At 49.1% G+C, this 23,987-nt stretch overlaps 1 protein-coding gene across 2 annotated transcripts in view; it reads left to right on the plus strand.

The window, feature by feature from the left end:
* The window catches only part of LOC138583277 (zinc finger protein 530-like), a 367,448-nt gene that overhangs the window by 301,119 nt on the left and 42,342 nt on the right, over positions 1-23,987 (plus strand). The window contains exon 10 of one of the 2 annotated variants that reach the window (XM_069655376.1): positions 1,428-1,482. The exons of the other annotated variant lie outside the window; for it this stretch is intronic. Within the exon in view, the coding sequence (XP_069511477.1) occupies positions 1,428-1,441 (14 nt within the window). The 3' untranslated portion in view covers positions 1,442-1,482. Of the gene's footprint in view, positions 1-1,427; positions 1,483-23,987 lie in introns of those variants that run through there. 2 annotated transcript variants of the gene reach the window in all.

Consider the following 23,987-nt stretch of genomic DNA (forward strand, 5'->3'; position numbering starts at 1 on the left):
ATCAAAACAGATTATAAATAAAGGTGTATCTGCTTTATTGTATGCTTCAGGAATATCTTTTGAGAATGATAATATCAATTCTCAGGGTGTGAATTTTTTGGGCCACATGGAATTCACTTCAGAGATGTCGGAAATGCAATTTTCCTTTATAATGTAAGGAATGCATTGAAGAGATTCCTTTAAGGAAAAATAAAAACAAAAGAAAAAATAAGGAAAAAAAGGTGTTGGTTTACAAACACCCCTCCCCCAAAAAAAGGTTCTTTTCAGAGCCACCACTACAGATTAAAGCATTTATATTGTGGTTTAATTTCCCTCCCTGCCCCGTTCAATTGGATGATCCTTCCACGAACATCGCAGTAGTCCGCGGGCAGCACGTGCCTCATTGCCTCATCCTGGTCTTTTGGTGCTACCTGGAATGGAGAGGGGACTGAGGAGGCCGCGGACAATCGTAGGATCAGCCAATAGGGTTTCCTGGGTGTGGTGTGCAGGAAGAGAGGGTAGGAGAAGTTTTGTTAATAGGAGTTGTGAAAGGATTGAAAATGGACATGGCAATGTATTTCAGCAGGCACAGTGTTTGGATTTTGGGGGACTCACTGGGTGAAGATGTATTTTGTAGGCAAACATCTTTGATTTCCTGAATTGGAAGTGTTCTGGTAAGGAGTGTGTGGCATGAAGTGGGTGAATTTGCTCCCATTTTGTGCAAATATGGTTCAATTGAAGCATCTGGATATTATTATCATTCATTGTGGTAGGAACAGTTTGTGGAATGTAACTGGAATCTCATATCAGTTTGCAATGAAGGAGACATTGGGAAAGTTGAAGGAAGTGTTCACTAATTCCCCCCAAAACATTTCTCCAATTGCCCAGAGACAGATGTGGATGCGTTCTAGTTCATTTGGTCCGCAAATGGAAAAAGCGATGCGCAACGTCCATAAAGCTGTGTGTGCTTTTGTTCATTGGCATGAGATTGTTCCGTAATGAGAACATTAAATTTGATAGGGCCAATATTTTTTGGCGAGATGGAGTCCACCTAACTGATGTGGGTAATCAGATTCTTGTGGAAAACATTAAAAATGCTTTAAAGCAGTTTTTGTGAAAGTGAGAAGTAATGAAAATCAGTGAAATGTTTTCTTACATCAGTTTGTAAAACCAAACATTTAAAAAAATATATAAAAGCCCAAAACCCCAAAAAACGGTTCTTTTAAGAGCCACCGTTTTTTAACGCAAAACAATTATAATAATTCCAATTGCCCCAGGCCCGATATTTTTAAATGTCTGCGGACCAACGCTGTCCACTGACTTTGCGGGATGCACAGGGGCCTGCAACTTATATTTCGCACTTCTATTTTTTAACTGTAAAAGGTGGCTCCTGAATGAATCTTTTTTTATGTTTTCAATTTTTTATTTTTGTTGACATTTGTTCTCAGGAGAGGCAAGGTAGGGGAGAGAAGGGGCACAAACCACAGGGACGAAGGGGCAGGCGGAGAGAGGAAGATGATGGGCGGGCCTTAATCAGGTAGGTGGCAGTGTTTCTCATGCTCCTTTACCGCAGCCTCGAAAGCACTCTAAAACTGTTCACCCCTACAGATCATAGCTTCACAGTACATGCATAGCACTGTGACCCTTGAAAGGGAAGGGTCAACAGATTTTTTGTATGGCTTGCGAAGCCGCCGCTGGGAGCCTCCGCCCCAAAGGAGTATCCTTTGTGGTGACAGGAGCAGATGAAGATGATGGGGTGCAGGAAGTCAACCTGCTCTTACCTAAGAAAGGTATTGCCCTTCTCTGAGCACTCTGGTGGGCCGATTTGGTGTGACACCTCATGTAAGTAGTCCCGTAGGAATATAAGCCAGGTTTCACGCAACTGAGTACGCTTTGCACAGAGTGCATCAAACCTTGTTTGCATGTGCCTTTGTAACATTTACAACAGTGGTGAAAAATTGCCACACCCAGGACTCATTCCAAGTATTGGTGACAGTGACTTCCTCCACTTGACCCTCTTCTTCTTCTTGATCCTCCTCTGTATTGCCACACTTGTTCCCCTATTGTGGACCAGCTTGTTGAAGTGGAGGTTGTCGTGGTGCGGGTGCTAGTGAAGCAAAGATGGCCATAGAAGATCCCATTGCAGCAGGTTATTGGAGATTTTGGAAAGCTAGTGCTCGCCAGATGCTCTCTCCTGGACAGCCAGGTTGAGAATGACGAAAAGTAATTGGTGGGTACCTTTAGAAGAAATGTCCATGGACATTCGTGCTGCTCGTGGACTACCGAGTCGAAAATAGGCGTTGGAAAGTTGTAAAAATCTGCCAGATCATCGTAGATCGGACCTGCAAGCTGTGAAAGGGTAAAGTCCCCAGAAGTCCTTGGCCCTGACGTCCATCCCTGGACACCCTTCTGGTGGGATATTTCAGCACGCATGCGCTAGATGTCCGTAGGACATGTGCTGTGGCTGCGGACTACTAAAAAGTGCACCATATGAACACGGACGGTGAATTTCTGAGGTTTTTCGGTTGTACTTGTAACCATAACGTCCCTTTAAGAAAGTTTTTCCACTCAATTTTATAGGTTTTCATTAGTTCAACTTAACCATAACATCCCTTTAACAAAGTTTTTATATATGTGAAATTGTGTTTGTAGGTTCGGGAGTTGGTTCCAGACCCATAACAGTTGGTGGGCTGACATTTTGGCCTACGGTCAGCATACCAGCCTGGGGTGTACTGGCAATAGTGAAATTTGACCAACCCCACCCATTCGCCCTGCACATGGTGTGCACCGGCCCTGTGCTATCAGTATAGGTAATTTCGGAGGATTGCCGATTTTGTGATTGTTGGCTCCAGCCCTACAACATTTGGTGGGCTGAAATGTTGGCCCGAGGTCAGCATACCAGTCTTGTGTGTACTAGTGACAGTGAAACTTGACCAACCCCACCCTGCACACGGGTGGAGCATGGTCCGGCCCTGTGCTGTCAGTATAGGCGATTCCGTGAGATTGCCGATTTTGTGCTTTTCCAAAAATAGGCACAATATAACATATACAAGGCTATTGCAGATCCCACGTGCATGTCAGCTACAGAACCGGGAAACGCCGGGGGGAAACGCTAGTATTATGATATTGATCCAATTTATTCAAATGTAACTAATTGGTACACCATCTGCTGCAGACTGTCGCACATGCAGATCATGTTTATCGGTTACCCCGTTCAAAATGTATATTGAATGGCAACTATTCTGGAGGTGGATTTTAAATACTTGTGTGTATATTACATTCTTCTTTGCTGGGATTAATTTGTATTCTGCTTCTCTAATGGCATCCCTCGTAGTTTGTCATGTATCACTGTTTGAAATTATAATGTCACACTATTCATTAATTGGCAATGGATTGGATCATGTGTTATCAAATCACTAGCAGTTTTACAAATTCCACTATTTAGTGAATATAGTGATAACCTTCTCATTTTGGATTCATAGGGAGAGTAATGACCTGCCAGCTCAAGCTTAAAGGTGAATGGCAGTGGGACAGTACCATCTCACTCAGCCCGCGAACATTGGGGTTATCACCATGAGGCTCCCTGTGGGCTATTAATTGCCTTATCTGTATTGGTTTTTTAAGGGAAAAGGGCTCAGCACAAATTGTATGTGGGCAATTTCCCTTTGAGTGCCTTTCCCCTGCACTCACCGGTCCTCTCCGTTCCTCTGAGGCGGTGCCGCTGCTTCTCCTCTGCTTTGCAGGCTGATGGGCTGACCTCTGCAAGCCCTGCTCGACTCCGGGTGCTTCCCAGTACATGCTGGCAACTCTGCTCCTCTTCCCTGGACACGGACGGCGTCCTTTCTTCTTTCTTCCTTTTCTTGCAGCTCCAGCTGCTTTCTCCCGTTGCTCTCTTTGTTGCTCCTTTGGTATCTTTTTATACACCTGCAACCACTTGACATGTTGCAGGTGTAAGCTCCCAATTGGACTTGCCTGACCATAGTTAAAGGGACATGCCTGTCATTCAAAGTACTTTGCATGCATCTTCCTCGTCCCAGTAGCAGAGTGGTGAAAGGAGTTACTAGTGTTCATCACTTCCAGTTGCTGCTTCCTCATCCCAATGCTGTCATAGGTAAAGTGTGAAAAAGTGAGGGGAGATGTTGTACAATAGCCTTTAGAGGCTGGGGAGGGTTAGGGTGATTTCCAATAGGGAAAGGGGGATACCATGTCTCACCCTTGACCCTTCCCATCTTCCTCCTCTTTCTGGTGCTTCTAGAGTTGTTATATCTCTGGATACGTTCATGGTTAGTGGGACAGGGATAGCAATACCCCATACTGCCTCTGGGATAGAGGGTTCTTCCTGAAAGGGAAATTATGGCATCTCATTCTCAATCCCAAAGGACCCTCCACCCAGGTAATCCTCACTTGTTTCTCCACCTCCAGAATCCAGATCCATAAACGATGGCCTTTCCCTGGAAACCTGAGAAGGGGACCCAAGGGGAGTAGATGTGAGGACGCCCTCAGGTTTCTCACAGAGCTCAGAGAAAGTGATTCTTTATTTTGCCCTTCACAGTCAGTAAGATTGCTAGAAACACTTTTAGAGTTTTCCACTTCAGCAGTCAGAATTGTGGGTACCAGTGTCCAAGGAACAGGCAGGACCTGCAGCAAGTGATTGGTGTGCTGTAAACCATGCACTGTGTTTCTGAGGAAAGGCAAACCATTCTGCCCCTCCCAGCCCATAGGTTTGCCAGGGATACTCACAGGATTTGCCACTTCAGTAGGCAGAGCCCTGGGTACTAGTGTGCAAGCAGCTGGGAGGCCTTTTGCTGCAAAGGTCACTTTAACAGTGACTCTTAAGTGGTTGAGAGGAGGGTCTGAAATCCCTCCATGAAAAACTGTAACTTCACGACAATAGCTGAGGACTTTGGGCAGACTGTAACCAATAACATACCAACAAAATCCTTCTTTTCAATCTAAATATGATCCAACTAATGGGGGATCACTCCCTTATAGTTATTATGCCAGAGCATATTGGTCCATTTCAAGTCTTGTGTAAGGGGCCACTCTGAGCTATTGTAACGTGTTACCTTCTGATGTCAGCTTCCAGAGTACCTCGTTGTTAGGCAAGATTGTATGCAGTACCCTGTGGGAGACTGCACCAGCCTTGTCCTCTAGGCAATAGTTAACCCAACCTTTGGTATAGGCATGTGCTACACAAGTTGGTAGAGTGACTGAGCAGCCAGGCTTATCTGAAGATGGGTCAATGTGAGCTGTAGGGTTATTACACAAAGATCTACAGTGACAAGTATCCAAATAAACACTCTCAAGGTTTATTGATTAAACAATTATTTATTAATATTTAACAGTCAGTGGAATAGGCCTTCTTTAGAAGGGAGCAACATATGTAGCACAATAATCTTCAAAACTACACACTCTGTTTCAATAAATCAGTTGATACCCATTTGTTTCACCCATTTGGGATGGCACACAGACACTTCCTACACACTGAGGTAACTTAAATAACTAGGACACCGTGGACATGGATATATCACTGACTTGCTTAGAGCAATACTGAGAGTTGTGTCAAAAGGAAAATATGAGGGAATAAAACTATGGTTAACACATATTCTTCAGCATGTAAGTACCTTTTGAACCCTCCTATGCACAGTAAATTAACCCTTTGCCAGCTACACAAGTTATCTAATGTGTGCCTTTTGTAGAGGGATAGTTAAAGCACAAAGACAAAGGTAAGAAGAGTCTTTCCGGTAGCCCGGACAGCCAATGTTAGTTGAGCAAAAGTCTAGTTGAGCTGAAGCACTTCTTGTAGGTAGATAAAAAGTCTTGCACAAAGTTTTAGAAATCTTTGTAGAAATTAAATCACTGTAGGGTTACAAGCTGGGAGGCATGTGAAGGGCAAAGCTGCAAGCAACTCTGCAAAGGCAACCAAGTCAAGTCTCAACTGTGAGCTAGCAAGGCTACGCAACAAGAGGTAAGCAACCCCTTAGTTGTACAGTACCCTTGGTTTGAAGAAATTGGTTTCAACTGTCTTCTGTTCCAGTTGTAGGTCTGCAGATCCTGTGTTCCTGGGCCTCAGTTGTGGGGACAAGAGGGAGGACGCCTGGGGACTCCTGCACTACGAATTGAAGGTCAGCGGCAGCAATGGGCAAACTTCAGATCAGCAGCACTTTGCTGGTTTCAGCTTCTCGCGGCTCTCTCAAGCAGCACCACTGCGGTTCTCAGATACCTTTATGGACTTTCCTCGCATCTGGGGTCCAGCACTCTGTTGAGGTGGCTCAGGATTGGTCAGTCCTGCTTCATGGGAGTCTGGAGGATCTTCCTGGAGCTTGGGTCTCACTTAAAAACGATGCACTCGATCTGGTGTTCCTCTCCCTGGCAATCGGTTCCTGCAGCAGCAATGGAGGTAGAGCCAGCTCTGAGAGGATGTCCAGACGAGTTCGCTTTAGGGTTGATTGGTCCCAATAGTCGTCCGTTGCAGGGCTTCTTGAGTCGAGGCAAATTTTGAGCTTCAGCAATGCAGCTGGGCTTCACCAGGAAAATACAATAGTCCAGGAGTTGCAGCAAGCGTCTCTTCCAAGTTCTTCTTGGGATTCCTTTGTACAGTGGTCGACTCTGCCTTCCAAGCCAAAAAGCCTTGCCTTTTATGCAGGTTTTCCCATTCATTCAAAACATAGCTGTCACTCACACAGCAGGGTGGCTGTCCTCCAAGGACAGCCAGCCGGCCAAGGGAGTTTCGGGCACCTCCCTCAGGTCCTGCCCTGCCAGACACGCTGAAGCCAGAGGCGGGCTTCAGCAGTGAACCCCGCCAAAGACACAACAAACAAAAGAACCAAACCTGCTTTGTCACGCAGAGTAAATCTCAAGAAGGACCTTTCCAACAAGAAATGGCGAAAAAAAGACGACCAGGGCTATTTTGACAAAAGGGGCACCCATGGGTGTCTTACTGCAGCTGCAATTGCAGCCCGCGGTAAAAACACAATAGTAGGAAAAAGTAAACCACTGCCACCACCCATTAATTTTAGAAAGGGTAACATAAAAATGTTATACGAGAAACTAGACCAAGGGGATACTAAGTAACCCCTCCAGAACCCCATTGTAAGATAGTGCTGGGTCTAGAAAGTTACAATGTAAGTAAAGTCAACTTCACTTCACTGCTCATGGAAACAGTAGTTTAACCAAGAGAAGGTATTTAAACCTTTGGGAAATCTGGGAGACTTCCCTGTGTCACTGCCCTGAAGGTGCTGTTTGATACAATGTATAAAGATGAGGCCTATGGAGTTTGTCAGACTCCAAGGTCAAAAGAAACAGTGTTCAAATCAATGCAAAGAATACATGAGAGAGTGGGAAAAAGGTCTCACTCTCTCCAGGTTAGAAATTAAAAGTCATAAAGTCCAGCAAAAGTGCAGGGGTCTCTAAGATAGAAGGGAATTAGCACATTTCTGAGAATTCTCCCTACCATTCGTCTGACAGAAGTGGGAAGGGACACAGGAAGTATATGTAGCCTAGGAATTTCTTAGCTGGTGGTACCCCTACCCTGGTTGTAACTTCTTTCCTGGGCTACTCAAACCTCCACTTGACCCTGTCTGCCTTACAGTAAAGAAACTACAGTCATTACCACCCAAGTATGATTTCCCAATCGTGCTGGAAGGGTATCCTTTGAAGCACTGGTTCCCTCCGTGCCCCCCGCCACCCTCCCCGAGGGTATATCCTGTTCTCTTGGTAAGGGATAAAGCCATGCAAAACACCTTAGAACCTGAGTGGACTGAACACAAAGCAAGCTAGTTTCTCATATTATCATTTATTCAATTATTGTGCCAATTTGTCCCAAAAAACAGTAACGTGTTAATAAATATAAAATATAGTATACAAATTGCTGGTGTGTCTACAGGACAGCAGTGCCATCTATACAACAAAGAAAACATCAATTTCATCCATAAAAACAATTCATACTAAAACCGACAATACTAAAATTACACTAGGCTATAAATCACTTCTAGTGTGTATATGGTAATACCCTTGGCTTTTATTTCGGTGGGTACAAAGGTATATAGGTATCCTAGAAATATAGTCTGGCTCTAAACGCCAGCTATAATGGTCGACATGTTCCGTTCTTGTGTTCTGGGTTTGAATACAAAGAAACTCTTCAGAAGCTACTGGGCTGATTACACCATTCAGCAATTGTCCAATTTACATAAACAATCTGCTTTTATCTCTATTAGCTCTATGCTACAAGGAGCCTTCCAGTTTTATAGATGTCCTTATTTCTCACAGCATGCGGCCACTTAGAAACTAATTCAAGGAAACTTTTAATTATCCTTATGTTTGGAAAGGCTGTATTCAGTGACACCATCAGTCTTTCATTTACAGGCTATTTCAATGCCCTATAACTTTTGCAGACATCCCACATGCATTGGCACATCTGGTATTCTTCACTAGTGAAACAAAAAACACAATGGGCCTCATTACGAGTACAGGTTCTAGGAATGAGGAATTACCGGCAATTGCGACCTTGGAGGGCCCGGTAATTCCCTTTCCTGGGACCCGGACCCGGTACATCCCCATTCCCATTTGAGCCCCTATAGGGCTTAATGGGAATGGGGATGATGCTAACAACGGGCCCGTTAATGACGGGCCCGTTGTTAGCATCCTGGTCTGCTAGCGGGTCCCGCTAAGGATGCCTGGTTTTACCAGACGTCCTTTGCAGGACCCGCGAGCAGACCTCGTAATGAGGCGGTAGAGTGTTAACAGCTCCGGCAGCTCTACTGGCGCCGTTAACCCTCTACCGCACTAGTTGTAATGAGGCCCAATGTTTTAGCAGGCTACAATATGAAACAGATTATAATGTGACTTGTTTTGTGTACCAACTGCATCATACCTTTAGGCTTCCTTCTGTTGGTCTGGAACTACGGTAGTTAGAAAAAATGGGTGACCTGAGTGCTGTAAAAGTCCCATAGTACAGATATAGGGATCAAGCCATACCCAGCAGGGAACAAAGGGACCTTCTAGGGCTGGATTCAACAGTTTGTTGTGGGTGAAACTCTGCCCCAAAGAGTGATACACAATTCTCCAGCACGGGGTCTGGCATGGATTCACATGCTCATGAATATTCCCCGTCAGGCTTGGAATCCTCGGTATAGAAGAAATCAGTTTCAGTTTTATTTCTGAACTGTCTTTCTCCTAACAACCAATCACTGAGATCTGGGTCATACTGCCCCTAGCCAATGACTGCCCTCCACCTAAGCCCCTCCTCTGGCAGCGATCTTCAGATTTGTACCGCACGTTCAAGTGTTGGGAGTCCTCGTGTTTAGCTCTCCAGCTTTTACTGCGTTTTTTTCACTTTTGGAAGAGTTTTACTCTATTTTCCGGGCAATCGATCCTTGTGCTCCATCGATCAATCTTCCGATTAACGGGGACCCGTTTTTCGTATTCTTCAGCGCCCCTCAAGGGTGGATTTTGCCCAATTTCTTTGTTGAGGCTTCCAGAACATACTTCGGGCCTATGCCGCTTGCACCATGTCGGAAGAGAAGAAGGATTCCACCACCCTGTTGAAACTTTTTTCCGACTGCGGCTTATGGAATGTTTTCTCGGACGACAAACATTCCCAGTGCCTGTACTGCCTGTACCCGACGCACAAGGAGGATGATTGTGCATTTTGCTGTGGATTCTTGACACGCACGTTGAAGGATCGGCGTAAGCAGCTGAATGAGTGGCTGCAGACCAATACCTCTGCACTGGCGGGGTCCCAGGACCATGTCTTTCCCGGTTCCGAGAAAGCTGAGAGGGCTTCTAAGTCCTTTGAGTGCGCCCCTCCCGCGGTGGTCCAACAGAAGGCCAAGCACCGCGAGTCCACTGCCACTAGGAGCGTCGTTGCAGCAAGCTCCTCAGCGGCCAGGGGGCGTCCGACATCTCCAGCAACTTCGGTCACCAGTCAACGCTGAGGATCTTCGTCCAAGAGGAAATGGGACCATCTGGACAAACTCAACTCCGGACAAGGAGAAGTCCAAAGCCAGCCTGCCCTCGACAGAGAAGGGCAACAGGGACTGCTCCGACCCTCCCCCTAAGGAGAAGGCCAAGCAGGACAAGGTGTCCGCCACGGCCATGAAGACCAAGCAGGATAAGGGTCCGGTCATGACCGTGAAGGCCCGGGTACACCCGGTGAAGGCCCCGCCTTCCATCGAGGTGGTGGTGGCATCCCTTTCGAAGGCCGCAGAGGCAGACCTGCAGGGCGCACCCCTATAGGCAAGAGTGTCCCTCCCTGCCAGGAGGGAGTCTTCATTCCAATCCATTGAGTCGACTCTGGAGAAGAAGATGCCGGTCATCTCCCCGAGACCATTCCCTCTGGACGCGAAGAAAGGGTGGGGAGGCGGAGAGGTCCTCCATGCGCAGCTCATCTACCTTCAGACCATCCAGGAGGACAAGAACGTTGGGGTCAGGCCCTTCAACGATTGCAGCGATGACGAAGATACCATCGAGGAAGGCGACGGAGAGCCGCAGGTTGACGAGAGCCTTGGCTCTCTGCCTGCACCCCAGCTTCCTATTCCACCACCGCCTCAGTTGCCGCCTAGAGACCTCTCTGTGGACATTCTCTCTACACTGCATACACTGGTCTCCGAAATACCCCGAGGGAGGAGACAGATCCTGACACAGTGACAACAACGACGGGCATGGACGGCAGCAGTGGGATGGGGGACCTCTCGTCGCCGCCTCCCAGATCCTCCCTGCCGGACGAGATAGGCTTGTTTCATGAGATGATCTCCAGAGCTTCAGAGCTCTTCAAGCTCATTCCAGAGGGGGAAAAGAAGAAGGAGGGCTTCTTGTACCAGCGCCACAAGCCGAAGAGAAAGACCATCCTTTCAGTCCCACTGACATTTGGGAGGAGGGCCTGTCTCTCATGAAGAACCCTTCAACGGCCCTGGCAAAGAGGGACCGCCTTGAGAAGAAATACAGGGTGCCGACTCTATGCCCAAGTGCTTGCGGGCCCAACCAACACCGGACCCAGTGGTCTCGTCAGCGGACAAGAAGAAGCCACTGGGCGCTTTTTCCTCTGCAGCGTCCACCCCTCCGGACAGCAAGGGGGAGAAGTTAGATGCTATGGGACGACGTGTTATCTACTCTGCAGTGACGACCATCAGGGCAGCCAACGCCCTCGCTATCGCAGCACGCTACGACCGGGAGCTGTGGTTCAAGGGTGCTCCCCTCCTGGACTTCCTCCCCGATGACAAAAGGCCAGAGGCGTTGGAGATTCTGCAAGAAGGCGTGGTGGCGTCCGACCACGCCTGCACGGTGGTCACGGACATCGCTGACGCAGAGTTCCGCCAGATGGGCAACAGCGTTTGCCTTCCCCGTCATGGCTGGCTCAAGGCCAGCAACTTTCAACAAGACGTACAGTCAAGGGTTTTGGACATGCCCTTTCACAGGGACAATCATTTTGTCAAGGCTGTAGATGAGTCTCTACAGGCCATCAAGGCGGACATTGAGACGGCACGTGCACTCGGTACGCTACAGCAGCAGCGCTGTCTTTTCGGTCCTCAGGAGGCAAGTCTCCCCGTTCTTCCAAGGGTTTCGGCGGGAGCTCCTCTTCGTACCGCCAGCCCTCCCGCTCCTCGGTCCAAGAGACCAACAGGGGCCATTCTAAGGCTTTTGGAGGAGGACGTTGTTGCCAGGGACCCCAAGGCAGCCTGTCGACGTCCAAACAGGAATGAACCGGTTGTGACATCGGGGCCCCTCCCGTGCAAACCAGTTGGAGGCCGGCTGGCAAACTTCATCCCGGTGTGGAAAACCATCTCCACCTACAGTTGGGTGCTGGACACTCTTGCCCACTGACACACCCTGGAGTTTCAACGGAAGTGTCCCCAAATACCACTGGTGGGCCGTCAGGAAAACCGCATACCTCAGCTGCTGCAGAAGGTTCGGCCATGTTAAAGAAAGGGTTGATAGTGCTCGTCCCAAAGCGGCTCTGGGGCTCCGGAGTGTACTCAAGGAACTTCCTTGTGAGAAAGAAGCCCGGGGGCTGGAGGCCCATTCTTGACCTCTGATGACTAAACAAATGCATCAGGTCCCAGAAGTTCTGAATGGTCACTCTGCAGTAGGTTCTTGGACAGCTGGAAGAGGGAGACTTTCTGTCGTCGTTGGACCTGGAGGATGCATACTTCCACATCCCAATTCACAAGGGACACTGAAAGTTTCTGCACTTCGTCCTTCAGGGGAAGCATTACCAATTCAAGGCCCTTCCCTTCGGATTGAAGTCGGCGCCAAGGGTCTTCACCAAGTGCCTGGCGCTGGTGGTGGCACATCTGTGACTGCAAGGGATACATGTCTACTCTTACTTGGACGACGTGCTCATCCGGGCCAGCTGAAGGAGCGTCGCCGTCTACCACACAGCGAGGACCGTCCACCTACTGATGGATCTGGGGTTCTCAGTGAATTATGCAAAGTCCTGCTTGGCTCCATCACAGGACGCGCTGTTCCTGGGATCCCGACTCAACATGCCTGGCGTCACCGTCGGAGGAGAGAATGGGGGCCATCCTAGGCAAGTTGTTCTGAAGATCGCCACTGTGAGGGCCATCAAGTCTCTGTTCGGCATGATGTCTTCATGCATTTGTTTGATCCGACTGCAGAAGTTCCTCGACACCCGTTGGATTCAAGTGTCCGGAAGCTTCCAGGACAAGATCGCTCTCGACGAGGGGTTCCATCGGGCGATAAGATGGTGGGGAGTGCGCTCTCATCTGACCGTAGGTGCAAATTTCCAGGCCCCACCACATCAGGAGACGGTAACGATGGACGCATCCCTGGAGGGATGGGGAGCCCACACCGGAAGACTTCACGCCAGAGGCCTGTGGCTGCCAGAGGAAAAGACGTTGCACATCAACCTTCTGGAGCTATGGACAGTGTTTTGGGCCCTCAAATTGTTCCTGCCTTCTCTCAAGGGCAAGGTGGTGCGGGTCTTCACAGACAATACCACCACAATGTTTTACATCAGGAAACAGGGGGGCACCATGTACCCAGCGCTCTCGATAGAGGCGCAGGACTTATGGCACTGGGCCGTCTCTCAGGGGATGTTCCTTCTCCCGTTTCATCTGGCAGGAGTAAAGAACACAGTCGCTGACTCCCTGAGCAGGGAGCTTCGCTCTTGCCACGAGTGGGAAATTTGGCAGGACCTAGTGGAGAACCTGTTCTTCAAATGGAACAATCCCCAGATCGACTTGTTTGCGACAGCTACAAACACCAAGTGCCAGAGGTTTGCCAACACGTTTCCCCCGGCAGAGGAGCATGGGGGACGCATTCTCATTCCCTTGGGAAGGCCTCTTTCTGTGTGCGTTCCCTCCATTGCCGTTGTTACTTCGAGTCATCAGTCAACTCAAACAGTGCCGGTGCCGAATGATCCTCGTCACACTGGCGTGGCTGAGGCTGATCTGGTACCCGGACCTCCTCAGCATGTCAGCGTCACCACCAGTCAAGCTGCCAGTGGTCGCGGATGTTCTCGCCAGGGAAGGAGACACCATTCTTCGCCACGATCCAGAGTCTCTGAACCTGAAGGCCTGGCTCATGCATCGCTAGAATTCGGCGGCTACGATCTCCCGTGGACTGCAAGGAAGTTCTCACCAAGGCTAGAGCATTGTCTACTTTGAAGTGCTACGGACTCAAGTGGAAGAGATTTGCTATTTGGTGTTGTTCCCACAAGATCGACCCACTGAGGGTCAAGCCTGCTCAGGTACTTCCATATTTTCTGTCGTTGGCCAAATTGGGGCTGGCTCACACCTCCATCAAGGTTCATCTGGCGGCTATCTCCCGCTAAACCAGATCCCCAGGATGACCATCCTTGTGGTTGCACCGATTGGTGAAGGAATTTATCAAGGGACTATTCCGCTCATTCCCGCCGGTGAAGGCTCAGGCGTGGGAGCTCAATGTGGTGCTTACTAGGCTCATGGGACCTCCGTTCGAGCCTGTGCATTCTCCACCACTCAAGTTTTTCTTGTGGAAAACTGCTTTTCTTGTGGCCATCACCTCCGCATGACGAGTGAGGGAGATCCAGGCCCTCTCCTGTAAACCACCTTACTTGACTTTCCACGAGACGAGGGTGGTGCTGCGGACGCACTCCTCTTTCATGCCCAGGGGGCCGTCAGACTTTCATTAAACAAGCCCTTCGTGTTACCTGTGTTTTTTCCGGCACCTTTGTCGCCAGCTGAAAGGACTTTGCACTTGCTGGATGTGGCTGGAGCGGTGAAGTTTTATGTGACCCGCACAAAGAGTGTCCGGAAAATCTCTCAGCTCTTTGTGAACTTTGGTCCTGTGAACCATGGGAAGGCCTTGTCCCAGGCTTCCATTCCAGCTGGCTCTCCGGCTGTATCATCCACTGTCACTAGTTGGCAAACCGACCTCTGCCTGGCTGTCCAAGAGCCCACTCTACCAGAGCGATCGCTGCTACAACGGCGTTCCTGTCTGGTGTGCCCCTGCTGGATATCTGCAGCGCTGCAACACATTTTTTCACGTCTCTTCTACTGTTACAATACACTTTTCGGCCTCCCAACCTCTCAACTTGCTCCCTTTAAAATCTGTTTTCAATGCATCTATTAGTGTACTTTTCTGTTTGACTTCCTTCTATGCACAATTAAAATTCAACTTTCTCTCCCTTGTCTTTAAAACTCTTTAGGGTCTTACCCCGAAGTACCTCTCCTCGCTTGTCTCATTCTATACTCCCTCGCGTTCTCTTCGCTCTAGTTCTCAGTTTTGTCTTGTAGCACCAGCCCCCACCTGTGCCTGGTCACTCTTTCACACATTCGCTCTCCTTGCTCCTATGCCCTGGAATGCTCTTCTTTTTTCTCTACGCTCTATGACTATTATCTCATCGGATCCAGCAGGGTTGATCTCAGGCTTCACATGTCATGTTTTCATTGTATACTATTGTACCGTTTTTATATTGTTGCAATGTACAGCACTTTGGATTAAGGCGCTATATAAGACTACACGTCACGATAGGGTTAGTGTTACGGACACGCCTATGCCGATGTCCCCTTTTGGTCCCCGAAAGACAAGATGCAATACTCCGCGGCTACCACTGGATGCCGGACTATAGACACAGCATGTGAATCTAAGCAGATACAATCATCCGAAATGCTATTAAAGTGAGTGAATACATGTCATACAAGGTGAGTGAGTGAGCTTAATAGAGGGAAGAGTAGGGGTGAATGAGATTGAATGAGAAGTGTCTGGAGAAGTTAGAGTGACTGTCAGAGAAGGTGTGGTTGGAGTGGAGTGTTGTAGTGTGGAGTTGGGACTAATAGAGCAGGGATGGGGAGTAGTATAGGGGAGTTGGGAGAGTAGTAGTGTGGAGAGGGCAGAGTAGTGGCATAGAGCAAAGGAGAGTAGGAGTAGAAAGGAGAACACTGAGGCACAGGGATAAGAGAGAAGGCGAGTAGGAGAAAGAGAGGGGAGAAAGTAGAAGAGGGGAAAGTAAGGATATAACATCAGGGTGAGCAATACAAGAGCATGCAAGCAATTGACTGAGTGGTACCTGGGTGATTGGTAGGCACCTTTCCTTGATAACATTGCTATTGTGGATAACAGGTTAGTATTCACCTAGATTGTTCCCAGAGAAAGCAAGATAGATAAGGAGTTTGCCATTAGGCCATCACAAGCACTCATTTATTAGATAGTAGGGGATAGCTGTTTGCTAGTGGCCATCTTGGGGTTTAAAGAAGCCTGGGCTAGGGAGGGAACCACCCAAGGGAGACGAGAGAGTGGGGGACAGCCCATAGTGAGCCCCTTCTCAATAGTTTCAATAAAACCCTTGAACTATCTTTGAGAGTGGTGTATTCTTGATGCCATCTGTTTAACTACGCCCATACAGAAAATAGCTACTTAATGTAAGTAGTATCAACAATTCATAAGAGATACGTTTAATGATCCAGCAGCCAGTAAAGTAAATGCATTCTCTACACCACTATTCATGTCCACTAGAACATAACAAGAAGTTAGACTACCAATTGCTATGTGCAGAGGCAGCTCAAGAGGTCTCCAAAATATTAAGATCTAAAAATCATAGTGTAATAGATGTGTTTGCTATGACTGTTTGGTATTCTAAGGCAAGCATATCTTTCTATTTGGAGACATTCTCAAATTAATCCCGGTACACAGCCATCCAGTATTTCAAGAAATCACCACTGAAAATGCAGGTTCTGATACCTTTCATTGGACTACCTAAAAAATACTATGCCGAGATGGAACAATGCATTAGCTTTTGAGGTATCCTCTATCTATTGTTTGTTATTGCCAACTCCCCCCAAACCTTTATATGCCCTTTCCAAGCCTCCCAAAAATAATTCTATGACTTGTTTTCGGTAAAAACTCTTCGTAAAAACACCCATCGAAAAAACGGGTGTTGATGAAAGGACATCGTCCCATTTCAAAGATGAACATTATGGCAACATACCAAAAGACATTAACATTTGAAAAATAACAGAGGAGGGAGGTTGCTGTTAAGCAGCCAACAAGATGGCCGCCTAGCTACACAGCTCCGCGACCCACAGATTTCCATCTGCGAACAACGGCGGAATCCGCTCATTTTTACCCCTAAGAACCACACCGGACGGTTCCCCTAACCACGGGGCACACACTGTAAAAGAACCGCTGCCCACGGTTCAGCCACGGCCGAGATACAACCGACCACGCCGGCCGGCCCTGTGCTCCCGCTGGGCCTGCCTCCTGAAACCTCGGAGGGCCGGGGCGCTTGGCGGCCCGGGCACACTGCTGCCGAACCAGAGAGAGAAACCTGCGGATGGGCCTCCCGACGTGCTGCCGCTGTGGGACGAAGGACCGCACTGCCGCCTTAGGACACCAGCTGGGGTTCCCTACGACCTGCCGCCGTGGGCCCTGGCAATGGTGAGTGCCCCCGGGGGGTGTGTTGGTGCGCTGCCGCCCCTCTGCTGCCTTGCCGGAGCTCCCGCGGGCCCGGCTTCATCTTCGAGGCGGCTGCGTCACGCTCCCCCCCTCCACCCCAGCAATACTTACCGTCCCCCCTGGGCGCGGCGGCGGTCTGCGGCGGCCCGAGCCTGGGCCCTGGATCATCGAGGCGACGCTGGCCACAGCCCGGCCCCCTGCCCCGGCATCGCTCGCCGCTCCCCCGTGGGTCGGGCCCTAAACTCCAGATCTGCTCACAGTGACGGCGGCTGCACTGGGGCCCCGGCACTGGTGGAGGCGCTGGGAAGCAGGGAGGCAAAGCGGTCTCCCTGGCTCTCCCTCTCCCGCGGGCTGGGAGCACTATGATTTAAACAAAAAAAAATAAAGGAAAAAAAAAAAAGGAGAGTCGAGGGGGGTGCAGCTGATGCTCAAATGCCATTCCACGTGGCTGTCTCCCACACCAGAAGGCTTCCCCCCCTCCACTTGCGGGGAACCTGCCACAGGGGAGCTGGGACTGCACAGTACACCACGAGGGGTGAAAGCACCCTGCTCCATCAGTGCCTGCAGCCTGCAGCAACAACGTCTCTTCGCCCTGTGGGCCCCCCCACACTCACCCCATCCACTGCATTTCACCCGAAGATTCTAAATATCACCTAATGCGATACTGACTTCACAGGAGCCCACATGACTCCCCCCAGCTATTTCCACCCACGTTGCCTACGGATGTCACGGAGCACCTGCTGACCCCATTATCATACAGCCTCCCCTGGCCAGCCCTTCTTCACAGCGCACCCACTACCACTGCCCGACCCTGCGCTGGCCACTATCAACTGGTTGGGGCAAATACCTGCAATACCGGGCGCTGATTGCCTACACCCCAAAACCACTGGACAGCTGCCGCCCCCACTACAGGCCGCCTGTACTAAGTTCACCACCGAATCCGCCCAGCTGTGAGCTTCTCCCCATTATAGCAATGTCAAACAGATCACAAGGAGCTAACAAGGTAGGCGCCATGGATAAGTTCACCCTGCCAGACCCACCTCAGCCCGACTTAACTATAATGATGGAGTATATGGCCAAAAACTTTGCAGCCTTCCATGAAAAACTGGACGATATAAACGCTAATGTAGCCTCCCTGAGAGCCAAACTGGACCAACATGGGGCAAAAATCACAGAGGCAGAGCAAAGAATAGGTGCCAACGAAGATAATGTTCATACCTTACAGAGCACAGTCGCAGAGCTTGTCCGTGACATGAAACAGGTCAAAGCTAAGTGCGACGACCTCGAATCGAGGTCACAAAGAAACAACATTTGCATAGTGGGGGTTCCCGAATCTGCTCTAACGGGTCGTATGGAACTCCCCGTCGAACAACTTCTTAAGGACCTCCTCGATAACCCTGAACTGTCACCATTCTTCACTATGGAAAGAGCGCACTGCTCACTGGCACCCCGACCCAAACCAGGAGACTTCCCCAGACCAATAATTGTAAAGCTGCTAAGCTACAAAGACAGAGACCATTTACTTCGCTTGGCCAGAGAGAAGGGGGAACTAAGGCTGGACTCACAAAACATTAGGATTTTCCCTGACTTTTCTGTGGGGGTGTAGATGGAGCGTCGCCAATTCGGAGGAGTTACAAAGATGCTAAGAGAAAGGAAAATCGAGTATGCGATGCTCTTCCCGGCTCGCCTAAAATTCACTTACCGCAACAAGCTATACTTCTTTACGGTCCCGGATGAGGCAGTTAAATTCATCGAGGCACAAATCCCGCTAGCGGATCCTACAGATGAACCAATGAACGACGACTGAGACCCAAGCTTGCATGACCCTACTAGAAGCCTTACCAGCTATGCCTCATCCAAAGACTGCCCCCCCATGGGGGCGAACTTGTCCCCCCCCTCCTCTGTACTATTCTGGGCCTAATATAGCCCCAACGGCTATATTTAAGGGCATAATATGTGGCGGGGGTACATCCCTAAAGTGCTTGGCTAGAATGGCACACACTGGGCCCGAACGTCGATACCTCAGCCTATCTGTTTGGCACCAGACTATGCCAATAATTGCTCAGGTCTCATGATCTAAGAACATACTTGCCTTTTTTGTAACCCTAAGTTTCATCAGCCGTTCAAAATATCAGTGATGTACCATCACAACATGCGTTAACAAATGTGGGTCAGGCGGCAGCGTTGGCCCCCGCTGCAGCTGCAATGCCTTCTAAGGCGAAGTGTTTATGTTTAAGCCCCTGTTGGGCTATTAGTCTAGCGTTGCCAAATTGGGAACGGCACGCAGTTGGTTGCTTCGGGGGTGGGCACAATCACACTGCTAGTTTTTTCCGGGCGGTGAGGGCGGGGGATGGTGAAGTTGGGGAATGTGATAAGAAAATCGGCAGGAAAGGAATGACTGGTTTTGAAGAGAGGCGCATCCACGCCACAGCTGCACATGTGTTGGTAAACAGACACGGATCCTTTAGGTCCTTGAGTTGGGATGTCCCATAAAATGTCAGCATGGCTATTAAAATGATGACATGGAATATTCGGGGATTGACAAATTTCACAAAGTCCCGTAGGATCACAGCGTACGCACAAAGACACGGGATCAAGGTATTCCTGTTGCAGGAGACAGACGCTCAGAAACTTCTATCATCCAACCTTGCACAGTCCTGGGGCCCCAACAGATTTTATACCCAATTCTCCACTCAATCCAGAGGATTCCTGACTCTCATCCACAAATCGATAAAATTCACACTCCACACGTCCCACATCGACACAGAGGGCAGATATGTGATCCTTCACTGCACCCTAGCTAACGAGGAATGCTTACTCGTGAATTCATATGGCCCCAACACCGACTCTCCCGAATTTATAGATGCCGTGACCGCCATCCTCATGAGATATGTGGAAGTTCCCATTATACGGGAGGGAGACATGAATCTTATACTTGACAATGACCTGAATAGCACAACCACGACCCGCAGGGTCATGTCCCGAGCCGCCAAACGACTCCTTACACATATGAACTCCCTGAATCTACATGATGTGTGGAGAACGCTTCACCCCAAGATAGAGATTACACCTTCTACTCCACAGTACACGACAGCTCTTCGAGAATAGACATGTTCCTACTGTCGGGGTGCCGAGTGGGCAGGGTGTCTGACGTTAAGATACTTGCACACACGCTCTCTGATCATTCCCCCGTGCTGTTATAGATCCAACTGGGTAGCGCTCTGGCCGCCCCGCCTGGCGCTTTAAGTCTGAGGCTCTGTCTGACATCGCCTTTAAAGCTGAGATACTATCGGACATAAACACCTTTTTCGAGAACAACAACACGCAAGACACACCCGAGGGGATCCGTTGGGAGGCATTTAAAGTATACATCAGAGGGATGTGCATCTTGAGGGAAGCCAGGGTTCTCAAAGCCATAAGGCAGGCCCTAAACTGCTCTGAAACGAAGCGCAAAACTCTAGAACAACAGCATGCTTCCGCGCCAGCTCCGGCAATCCTAGCAAAAATCAGAACAGAACTGGAAATGTTTAAATCCCACGCCCTGAGCGAGGTGCGTTACTTTGCTTGCCCCGTGGCTGCCCGAAGGTACGGTGAGGGTGACAGACCCGGTAAAACTCTAGCCAAATTAGTACGGGCGGAGGGAGGCAGGCCCCGATAGATAGTATCTTAGACAAACAGGGCCAGCGACACTGGTCTGACCAAGCCATAATTGACACCTTTGCTGGATTCTATGCCAGTCTCTACGGCCCCCAACCAGAACACAATGCTCACGACCTAGACAACATGCTAGAACGCATCCCCATGACCCTCATCTTCCAGAATACCAAAGAGCAACTTGATGCTCCGTTCACCCTGGAGGAGATAGTCCAGGTAATCTCTGACCTTCCGAAAAATAAGGCTCTGGATCCCGACGGGCTTACATCTGAGTTCTACCGGGAACACAATGCCTTCCTAGCTCCTATATTGTACGGGGTCTGGACCGAATCACTCCGGTCAGCCTCCCTTCCCCCGTCCTTAAGGGAAGCCCTAACCACCGTCCTCCCCAAGCCAGGGAAACCCCCAAACGAATGTGGTTCCTACAGGCACTTATCGCTGATCAACACGGACATGAACATTTTTGCTAAAATAATTGCTAATAGATTCCTTCCATGTATGCCCCACCTGATCCACGCAGACCAGAGTGTATTTGTTCCAGGCCGCTCTACTACACTCAATATCTGCCGATTATTCAATGTAATGTCCAGAATTGACCCGAAGGAGGACGCAGTGGCGGTCACGCTAGATGCCCAGAAGGCATTTGACATGGTTTCATGGAAATACCTATGGGCCGTGCTGGAAAAAATGGGAATAGGTCCAAACATGATTTCCTACATAAAACTGCTATACACTGATCCAATGGCCAGGGTGCTTGTCAACTCCATCGTCTCCTCTCCCTTTGCGCTACACAGGGGTACCCGCCAGGGATGTCCGTTCTCCCCCATCCTTTTTGCACTCGCCATCGAACCCATGGCAGACCACGTAAGGGACCGACATTGTATGCTGATGACGTACTCCTATATGTCAGAAACCCCTCCACACATCTGGACCCGATTATCCGAGATATAACAAAAATAGGAACGTACTCTGGCTTTACCATCAACTATTCTAAATCTGAAATATTCCCCCCCACTGCGGCAACCCAGCAACCAACATGTGAATTTCCCCTACGTTGGTCCCCAGGTGGCATCAAGTACCTAGGGGTACAAGTGTCACTAGCCAAAACCTCTTTAGTGGCGGATAACTACGAGACAACGGCACAGCACATTGAATCCAAGATGCTCAAATGGCGCAGCCTCCCTCTGTCCCTGGCGGGTAAAAATGATTGCGGTCCTGAAGCTTCTCTATATCTTTGCTAACGTTCCTGTGTGGTCCGGGAAGCAATATTTTAAGAGGCTCCATGTGGCGTGTGCTCAATTCCTATGGCATTCCGGGGCAGTCCGTAAAAAGTGGCAACATATGACCCCTCCCTATAAGAAAGGGGGTTTTACAGCCCCAGATCTAACCCTGTACTGGATTGCGGCACAGGCCCAACACGCCACGCACTGGTATGCACACTTGAACCCACCCCCTCACGTCAAATTAGAGAAACTGGCAGGGGATGGGACCAACATCATGACCCTGTTACTACACCACACGTTCCAGACGGACGCCCCAGCAGACCCTGTGGCCACCACGATCAGAGCATCGAATAGGATTTTGAACTCGACACAAGAGCAACACCCATATTACAAATGGCTACCCATACGACAATTCCCAGGACTCTCCCCTACGCACGACCATCATTTCATACAACACTGGGAGGCCCTGGGATATCGAGCACTAACTGACTTATACCCCGACGATAAATTCATCACCCCCCAAACATGGCGGCCCGTGCATTCCAACTCAGCGCTTGAGCTACTACAATACTTCAGGCTAAGAGCGGCGTTCTGTGCACTATGGCCATCCTACCCAGACGAGCCCCCAGACTCACCTGAACTCCAATACATAGCAAACTCCACAGGGGGCAGGGGCATAGTATCCTCTTTATATAAAATGCAGCTGGTAAAACGAGAGAATACATCCCTCAAACCACGGGAAGCTTGGGTTAGAGAGCTGGAAATAGAAATCACTGATGATATGTGGAACAAAATGTGCGCGCACACGCGCAAAGTCTCCTTAGTGCCAGATTCCACTGCATACAATATAAGCTACTCAACAGACTTTATTACACACCGCACAGAGTAGAGAACTTTACACACACCCCGACCCGCACATGCCCGAAATGTAACTCTGCAGAGGCAGATCACATGCATATGTTTTGGTCCTGTACTGCGCTGAGGGTGTTCTGGCTGGAAGTAACGAAAGCGCTCACAGAGATAATTGGGTCCCCAGTAGACCTCGACCCGCTAGCCCTACTGTTTGGAATATGGTCCGGAGAAAATGCAAAAAAAAAGTCTACATTTTTAAATGTAAGTGCTATTGTCGCTAAAAGGTTGGAAGCGCCGCTCCCCCCCCCCACCCTCGAAATGTGGTTGAAAGCCCTCACCTGGGTACAAACCTGTGAGGAGGAGTATATTGGATCCCTGCCCACGCCATCTCGCCCAAAGAATGTGTGGACAGAATTCTGTAGCTATCTGAACAATAGAGACGAGGTTGAGTGGAGCTCCACCCCCCGCCGGGTCCACCCGAAGCATCATCATAAGTACTGAGCACCTGGCCCCCCCCTCGTGTTGTCAACTCCCCCCCCATTCTTGAGCTGTCTCAAAAAGTGCATGATGTAATGCACTGATGCGACATTGTGGTTTCTGTTTATCGCTGTGCAAGATGTGCTATACCTGTCTTAATTTCCTGCCAATAAACAAAAGTTTAATATTATTATTAGGGTATTCATTGTGCAGAGACCTTGCTTTGGAGAAGCAATGGAGCGCTTTCCAATCATAGGGGGAGCTCATGGTGAGGGGAACAGGTAAACACGAGAGCAGGGAGCAGGCGACAGAGGAGGGGGGAGGTGGGCAATTTGTCAGCAAGAGGTCTGCAAGGAACTAAGGAAACAATGGGGTTCAGATCGTCCAGTCTCAAATAGGGTTGATAGTGGACGGCATGTGGACCTAGGTTTTAGGGAGTAGCTGCTTTATACACATACACTAACTTACATGAGCAAGGAAAAACTGCCTAATGTCCACTTGAGATGGTTGCAATAAATTAAGTACAATTATGATCCAGAAATAACATCAGCCCAAAATTACATGAAATGCTGTTGACCAACTATAAAACATGGATCAAAGAATTAAATGGAGCATATAGTATCAAGAACTGCTGCACTTGATTGTACTTTACATTTTTGTGTGTAATTGCAGATTATTCCATGTAAAAAAGTAAAATAGCAAATCCAGGGGATTTAACCTGGGCCCTAGTGCGAATACCTGACCGATAATGCCCCCTCTGAGGGATTTATGTATATTAGTGCCCCGGCCTGCTTTAATGGGTGCTTTTATTATTGTTTAAGTTGAGAAGCAGCATGGTTTCCATCTCACAAGTAAAAAAAAAACAAACACAAAAAATGCCCATCATTGACCTAGGGAGAAGGTAAATAC

Source organism: Ambystoma mexicanum, chromosome 3q, assembly GCF_040938575.1.
Source record: "Ambystoma mexicanum isolate Mex_15411 chromosome 3q, UKY_AmexF1_1, whole genome shotgun sequence".
Lineage (NCBI taxonomy): Eukaryota > Metazoa > Chordata > Amphibia > Caudata > Ambystomatidae > Ambystoma > Ambystoma mexicanum.